Consider the following 8,304-nt stretch of genomic DNA (forward strand, 5'->3'; position numbering starts at 1 on the left):
TAGCTGGCTTGTAAGTTGATATATTATCACTCGTTTAACTTGTACCTATAAGTTAGCCAAAGGCTCAGTTGACTAAGATTTATTTATTAATCAGTGATTATTCACCTTAACTTTCAGTGGTGCTATGCAGTACTCAATGCTTAGACGAAGAGTCAAAATACTGAAGCCTATTAATACGAGATTTCTCATCAATGAATTATACTGCACAGTTCGTAAACAGTGGTCATTAATGAGCGACTGACAAATATTGTAGCCTAACTACTCTGTATGTTGGGATACCTGCATGCAATTTGAATCCATGACTTCTATCCCAAAATCTAAATGGGGAGACCAGATCTACCTTCAGCATATTGAGCATCTTCATCATTACCTGGGGAATAGTAGTTTTTTGATCTGTGCATCTCATTTTGTGCCATCTAACCTTTATCCTTCGCAGGACTCATCAGGGAAGATTCCTACGCACGTCTATACCATTCAGAAATACTGTAAGTTTCCAGAAGAACTCTCATGTTAAACTAAGACTTCCATATTATGCTGCTTATCATGAATTAAATTTATGGTAAATCTCCCCAGTGGTTACTGATTCTTTCAATTATAACCTTTCTTGTTCTCCACATGCTGCCACATATATATATACGACAACATACATACTCAATCGGTCTTCTCCTTCTCCATCTACCACACTTTTGGGAAAAACCTTTTGCTGGAGTTTTAGGTTTTCCTTCTCCTGCAACTCAGCAACTACTTTTTAATCGAAGAAAAAAGAAGTTTGATTATTAATTTTCCTACGAACCGTTTCAGATCCATATCTCAGATCTCTAGCTAGCTAGCTCACAAGTAGTGCTTATCAGTGGGGAGGCATGTCATCGTTGTCATCGCAGCATGCTTTTGCTCCAGAGCAGGTTTGCTATGTCAATTGCAACTTCTGCAACACTGTTCTTGTGGTATGTTATGTTGCTCCATCCTCTCTTCTCCAAAAGGCTCGATCTTACTATAGAGAAAATAAAAAAATAAAATAAAAAATTATTTTGATTCTTTCTTGTTTTTCATTGTGTTCTTTCCCTTAGCTTGTTTTAGAGCAAAAACTTGAGATCAATTTCTTTTAATTTGTTATGTGTCGTCGTGTAGGTTAATGTGCCGAGTGATAATTCATTGAATGTGGCGACTGTCCGATGTGGTCTTTGTGCCAATCTGCTCTCTGTCAATCTACAAGTTCAGTTAGAAAAACTCCCACTCCATAAGCTTCAGGTTCAAACACACATGATCTGAATTCCTTTATTTTTGTTGTTGTTGTTGTTTATGTGTAGTCATTAATTATCTGAAATGTTTTATGCATCATATTTTTATTTTTTTTCACTATTCCTCAATAGGTGACTTACACAAATATCCATCTCCAATGCAAAAGAAACATACATCTCTATTAGTTTTTGATGAGCTATAATTCACAGAAACAAGTAACAATCATAAGAGCTTATTTGTGCTGATGTATATACTACATTAGAAAATATATAAAACAATAAACTTTTATTTATTAATTTATATTTAATTTTTTATTCATATATATAGAAGAGAGTATGTATATAATATTCTTTTTGATATATGCTATACTTTTAAAATCTCAATATGGGACAATAGTTTAGCTAAAGGTAAAGAGTTCAAAAGCTTGAAAAATTTTATAAGTTTTACAATGTCAATAAGAAAAAATTGTCGACCACTTTAATTTGTTGGTCTCGACACTTCATTATTGATTACAAGGAATTAAGATCCATTAAGCATGGTCAGAACTAATGAATAAGGGATTATTGTTAAGTCAGTGAGGATTAAGATCCATTAATTTTAAGCATGCATGTTGAGAACTAATAATGAGGAGAATAGTCCTAACTTTAATTTGCACTTGTCTATCTCTTTAGCATTAGTTACGTTCAAATTTATGAATGCAGAATCGAGAAATGGGAGGGGCCCCAAACATCTACGATGGAGATTGTGAATCTTCTTCAAGATGCAGCAGTCTCTCAGCGTTGAGCCCGATGGACTACGTTCACCACCAAATGCAACTTATCCAACGTAACTATCTACTAACTCAATCTACCTTCTATTTGTTATATCTCCTTCCAATATATATCATGCATTGACAATTATATTTAATAAAGACAGGTAATTGTACTTATTAAAGTCACTAATTACTTTTTTTAATTATTTTTGAACTGATTGCTTAATTTTCATCTTTGGATGACCATAAAAGCCGCAACGGAGAAGCGGCGTGTTCCTTCTGCCTACAACAGATTTATCAAGTTAGTTTTTTCTCTCTTTTTTTTCTCATTTTGAAGTTGTTTAATTCCCTTTTATATATACTGTATAACTTTGGTCTTTAATTGAAAACCAAACTTGGGTGGCCCTCCTAATTACATTAGGAACTTGATTACATTACCCCTAACTAAATATAGGGTTAGGGAATTAGAATTGGGGGAAGCTTGAACCTAATGAGGTGGGCTAAGATTTGCGTGTGGAAGAAGTACTGAGTTTTAGTGAGCTAAATAAAAAAAAAAAACATACATAAATAATTAAAATAATTAGGCTAGATTAGAGCTCGGATAGTCCTAAGCAAGATCCATTTTGATAACACTTGTTGCATAAGAATTTTAACGCAAATATGGAAAAAGACACAAATATGTATTAATATTTTAGACTTTATACAATGGGCAAATATAATTAAAAAAACTAAGTTTAATATATAAATCTGTCTTAAAATTTAGACTACGTTCTTGTTGTATTTTATGCCTTATTGTCACCTTCATCAATGGCCATTATTTCTTCTTCTTCTTCTTCTTCTTCTTCTTCTTCTTCTTCAAGGGGAGCCAGTAGAAGTCTTAACTTGAGCCCTTTTACATTCATCGCGGTACTTTACTAGAAGCACATCATCTTCTTCATCTCCCTCCTTGTCAGTGCCACCCAAGTATACAAGTATCTTAATTTGTTTAAATTAGTGATTGAATTATCATTTAATTACATTCTAACTCACACAAAGAAGATATGTGCAAGTGGCCAATTGATGTAGAGGGAATATCAGTAAGTTCTGAAAGGTTATAAGCTTATTCAGAAATTTACATTTGTTATCCGGTATAACCCATAACAGCCCAAGCTTAGATCCCAAAAATATGATTTAAAGTCTTTTCAGAGCCTCCAAATATTTTTTTTGTCTTTTATTAGAGGAGTTATTTTCATCTTTTGCATTGTTAGGATTTTAAAACTATTTAAACCTTTATTTGGTTGATATTAGGGCATGAACTTTGGAGTTAATATTATTCAGTTAAATCTAGAGACGAATTCTTTGCGTTATGTCTTCCTTAAAAATTCTCTGTTAAAACTAACCTATATAATAGTTATTCTGTCCAACTTCACCAATGTGCATGGAACTTTTTAGAGATCAGACACTTGCACTAGGACTTACTTTGATGCTTGCGCTAGCATTTGCATCAGGCCACTCCTACTTAGAAACCTCCTTCACCACCTGCTTGTAATTCTCTAGCTTGAACTTGGAGGGGAAGGAACCAAGTTAATTATCGAGGGTGGTGAAGATGATGGTGAATTGATGATGCATGGTGGCACATATAACTCCTGACGAGGAGGAGAAGAGAGAAGGAAAATGTGATAAATAGTTCAAGTTAGCATCATTTCAAGCTACATTTTTAACTGATCAACTTAGATGAAATTATATCAAAATTTAGATTTTAATATACACTTTAATTAGAATTAATTTCTGCTAAATCTTAAATAAACAGCTAGCTGAAAAAGTTAATGTCTACCCTTTTGTTTTTTCTTGCTCTTTTCTTTTGAATTTGTATGCAACAGGGAAGAGATCCGCCGACTGAAAGCTAAAGATCCCAACATTAGCCACAAGGAAGCTTTCAGCACTGCAGCCAAAAACGTAAGTAACTACGTGCATGCATGTGCATGCATGCACGATACCCTACTTACTAGTCACGATTCTAATTATTCAGTAATAAGTTAATTAGCTAGTGTAATTAGTTTCATGTAATATATATATTAATCCACTTCTATCTCTAATTGAGTTTATGGAATTCTAATTGTTCGGTAACTTCATTAATGTGCTATCGTTCTATTGAACAACACGCAGTGGGCGCACTTCCCAGAGATCCGTTTCGGGCTATCAATCCGTGGCAATGAACAAGTTTAATTATTATATATAGTTGGGTTTAAGTCCTACGTGTTTTATTAATTTTCCTCGACGAGGATTAATGTGTAATTCCATGCATAATTATGTTAGTTTGAAACAATATATATAATGTAATGAAATTCAATGGGAAATATAACTTAATCATATTACTTTGGGTGCACTAAAATCTTTGGATGATTTATGCATGGTTAATTGTATATGTCATCTTAATTTCTCCATTTACGTTTGTTAATTAGTTAGAATTAATTTCTTGATTGTAATTTCTTTTATATGTAAAATAGTTATACGGACTTTGTTTTAGATTTACGGGCAGATATGAATGACAATGGCTTAGCTAGTAGTGATAATAATCAGATGATAGAACAAAAACTAAGGCAGAAAATTAACTAATTAAAACAGCATGCTTAATTACTTATATGATTAAAAAAATATTACTCCACTTATACTTTTCTATTTAAATTACCCCATGTTTACTCTATCTTAGAGTAGCTTTTACTAAAGCTACTCTACCTTGAAAGTTGATACTGTTTTAACTAAAATTTCTTGACCTTTTTTAACCAAAACTACTTTTAGATTATCAGGCCAGTAATTAATATTTTTTTCAATTAGACCAGTTTCAATTAGACCAGTTGAGAACACAGGATATTTTACATATAAAATTATAGACCGGGTGCTAATTTATATTTTGATTTTTTTTTTGTAAGTGAGAGACTCTTTTTTATGATAATAATAATAATAATGATAAGCCTTTGGATTTTTTATCAAAAATTAACCAACTTTTTCTTGACAGTTTAGGTTTCAATTATTTGGATGAGGATATGAGATACACTCGACAATGTATGATTTAGAATTGACGATTCAACAGTTAAGAACTACCAATTTGATGGTTCTAAAATATTGATTCTTTAATTTTAATATGTAAAAGAGGATATGATTCACGATTTTGGAATCGTTGATTGTGGTTCCATGTATGATTCATAATAGTTCAAGATTATTATTATTATTATTTAAAAAATATTTATAAATTTAAAAAAATATAAAAGAGATTTGTAGTTATTTAACTTGTCTCCTTAGGGTATAGGGAAATCAAAGTTTACATAATTCACTTACCTTTTTACTATTATTGTCTTAGGAAGTGACGTTATTACTCATTTTTATTTTGATATTAAACTCTTCTATCTCGTCATCTAAAATGTGTAATTCCTTGTATTTTTTGTAGTTTCATCTCATGATCAATTAATGCTTGTGTTTTTAAAGAGTCAGAAAAAATAGATGTATTTCATTTAATATAAACTAAATATTTGTTTTACAACAACTACTGACAATGAACAAATTAGAATTTCTTTTGCTATCATATAGAGGATGAAAAAATTTTGAGTCTTTTATAATCATCATCATAAACTATCAATATATATCTCATTATCTATTTCACTAAAATTAAAAGAAGTCATAAAATAATTATCAAATCTTGTATATAACTTAAGGATTCTCATGGATGTTTCTGCTAGTGCAATTGATCTCTAGTCAAGGTTGATCAAGTTCGAGCTAACTCGTATTGAGTTTCGATGTTTGAGTAATATAGTGAGCAATATAGTATTTGGTTGAGTGAGACATCAAGTAGGTTAAAAGTGACCGAATATTTGATGGTGAAGAAGTCTAAGTGGGTTAATGTTGACCGGACTTGACAGTTAGATATCTAAATGGATCACGGTTGACTGAATATTTGGCAATTGGAAGTCCAACAAAGTGTTGGTCATGAAAAGACCAAACACTTGACATGAGAAATGAAGTCCAATATAATTTGATCAAGGTTAACCGAACACTTGGCGTGATATGGATAAAATCTAAGTGGATCATAGAGAATCAAACACTTGGCATGTGGATGAAAGCCCTAACAGCATAGAAGAAGTCTTGGTAAGTTAAGGTCAACAGAATACCAGGGAAGTGTTAGGACAAAAAGAATTTAGATATCTCCATAATAGTATGATATTGTTCACTTTGGACTTAAGCCTTATGATTTTATTTTTGGGTTCTACCCAAAATGTCTTATACCAATGGAGATATCTTTTCCTTATAAGTTCATGATTTTTCCCATGTATTTTCAATGTGGTACTTTATTTACAACCTTGTAACCCCAGCAACCCCTCTCAAACAAAGGAGCATAGGCACCCTTAAGCAGAAAGTCTATTTGTTTGACGTCTGATCCTTGACCCACTAGATCTTCATGCCCCTCAATTCACTCGACCTACTAGGACTTCCTGTCCCTTGGTCCATCTAACCTACTAGGACTTTCTTGTCCCTTTTGTCCACCTGACCTACTAGGATTTCTTTGCCTAGCCACAACAAGGGCTTCTCTGCCTGGTATCTAATCCTCTTGATCCAGATATGAGAGCCCTCACTTCCTTTGTTCGAGGTCAATATTCTACTCGCATTGCTTGATTAGATCATAATTCTCATGCACAGTCAACGGTTATACCTTCTAGCAATCTAATCTCTGATATCAATTGTTAGGACCAAAAGAATTTTTTCACAATGGTATGATAGCAATCCACTTAGGTCTCTGATATTAATCTAGTCTTTTTCCATAATTCTCATGCACAGTCGACGGTTATACCTTCTACTCTCATGATTTTATTTTTGAGTTCTACCCAAAAGACCTCATACCAATAGAGATATCTTTTCCTTATAAGCCCATGATCTTTCCTATGTATTTTCAATGTGTGACTTTTTTTGCAACCTTACAACATTAATAATAAGATGAGAATTCAACCTTAGTAAGACAGAAATTAGGAGTATCAGTTGATTACTAAAATGTATCGTTCGACCGGTAGAATCTAGACCCTGAATTTGAGATTTGGGGGTTCTTTAGGGTTTGCTATAGTAATTAGGCTTTGTAGGTTTGTTGCAGTATTAGGGTTGTTACAGTGTTTTGGGGTTTGTTGCAAGGCATAAACCCCTAAAATCAATGTTTGTTATAGTAAGTTTGTTTGTTTGCTACAATAATTAAGGTTTGGGTTTTCTGCTACCATGCCAGCCGATTGATGAGTATTAGCAATTGACTATTTATTGATGTAATAAACCTCTGGTCAAGGTTGATCAGGTTGACCAAGCTCGAGTTGACTCGAGTAGGGATTTCAATATTTGATCAATATGTTAGTTGGTTGAGTGAGACTTTAAGTAGGTTAAGGTTGACCGAATAACTTGATAATCGATCAATATGCTAAGTCAGTTGAGCGAAAAGTCCAAGTGGGTCACGGTTGACCAAACACTTGGTGATCAAAAATCTAACAAGTAGTTAGTAAGAGGAAAGTCCAAGTGGGTCATGATTGATCAGATACTTAACAATCAAAAGTCCAATATGAGATGTGAAGTCCCAGCATGTCAAGATTGATCGGATGCCGAAAAACTATGAAGTTCTAGCAGATCAAGGTTAATCAAATGTTGGGAAATGAGGAAATCTTGACATGCCAATATTGACTAGATGCTTGGCAAAGGGAAATCTCGGCAAGCCAAGGTTGGTCGGATGTCAGGCATGATGAGAATTCAACTTTGGTAAGGCCGAAACAAAAGTATTAGTCGATTGATAGGATGTATTGTTAAATTAATAGGCGCAAAATGCCAAAATCTAAAAAAATACAGTTGTTATAGTACTACTACAGTAATTATGAGCGATACTTTGCTACATTGTTGCTATAGTACAATCGACTGCTAGACACTATAGCAATGTACAAAAGCTTCAAAACTCAAGTGGAAAACTCGACTGAACGTAATAGTCGACTAATAAAGTGTATCAGTCGACTAATGTTATTGTTCGAGAGTCAAGGGACTCGACTGTTCATGATCAATCGACTGTAGGGTTTAATATTCGACTGATGGTGGTCAAATAGGTTAGGAAAAAGTCATTATAAAATAGAGCCTTCAATTTGTATTGGACTCGTTGAGTTGGTCCTCCCAGCCAAATAATTTAAGTGGGTTAGGTTGAAATGTTATCAACCCATTTAAAGGCAGGTTCAAGTAGCTCGACTCGCCTGAGCCTACGATCCACACAGTTTAGCCCATGGCGGGCTTGGGTTAGCTCGTGGGTTGATGAAATATTGAAGTAGTAGATC

At 33.4% G+C, this 8,304-nt stretch overlaps 1 protein-coding gene across 2 annotated transcripts; it reads left to right on the forward strand.

The window, feature by feature from the left end:
• Positions 1 to 326: 326 nt before the first annotated feature.
• LOC122051219 (protein YABBY 2-like) lies at positions 327 to 4,361 on the forward strand. Of its 2 annotated transcripts, none has more exons than XM_042612223.1 (7): positions 327 to 485; positions 802 to 944; positions 1,129 to 1,248; positions 1,941 to 2,064; positions 2,243 to 2,291; positions 3,850 to 3,925; positions 4,136 to 4,361. In XM_042612223.1, the coding sequence occupies exons 2-7, from the start codon at positions 861 to 863 to the stop codon at positions 4,193 to 4,195; spliced, it is 513 nt and encodes a 170-aa protein (XP_042468157.1). In that variant the 5' UTR covers positions 327 to 485; positions 802 to 860; the 3' UTR covers positions 4,196 to 4,361. The 2 variants fall into 2 exon arrangements, with proteins under 2 accessions (XP_042468157.1, XP_042468156.1); XM_042612222.1 differs by lacking the exon at positions 327 to 485 and adding an exon at positions 560 to 715.
• The last annotated feature ends 3,943 nt before the right edge of the window (positions 4,362 to 8,304 follow it).

This window comes from Zingiber officinale, chromosome 3A (assembly GCF_018446385.1).
Source record: "Zingiber officinale cultivar Zhangliang chromosome 3A, Zo_v1.1, whole genome shotgun sequence".
Classification (NCBI taxonomy): Eukaryota; Viridiplantae; Streptophyta; class Magnoliopsida; order Zingiberales; family Zingiberaceae; genus Zingiber; species Zingiber officinale.

Excerpts from the sequence above, each read along its gene's own strand:
- LOC122051219 (XM_042612223.1), top strand. The coding sequence starts at position 861 with ATGTCATCGTTGTCATCGCAGCATGCTTTTGCTCCAGAGCAGGTTTGC. Across the intron at positions 1,249-1,940 it reads TCCCACTCCATAAGCTTCAG|AATCGAGAAATGGGAGGGGC; the intron begins GTTCAAACACAC and ends TTATGAATGCAG. Across the intron at positions 2,292-3,849 it reads GCCTACAACAGATTTATCAA|GGAAGAGATCCGCCGACTGA; the intron begins GTTAGTTTTTTC and ends TGTATGCAACAG.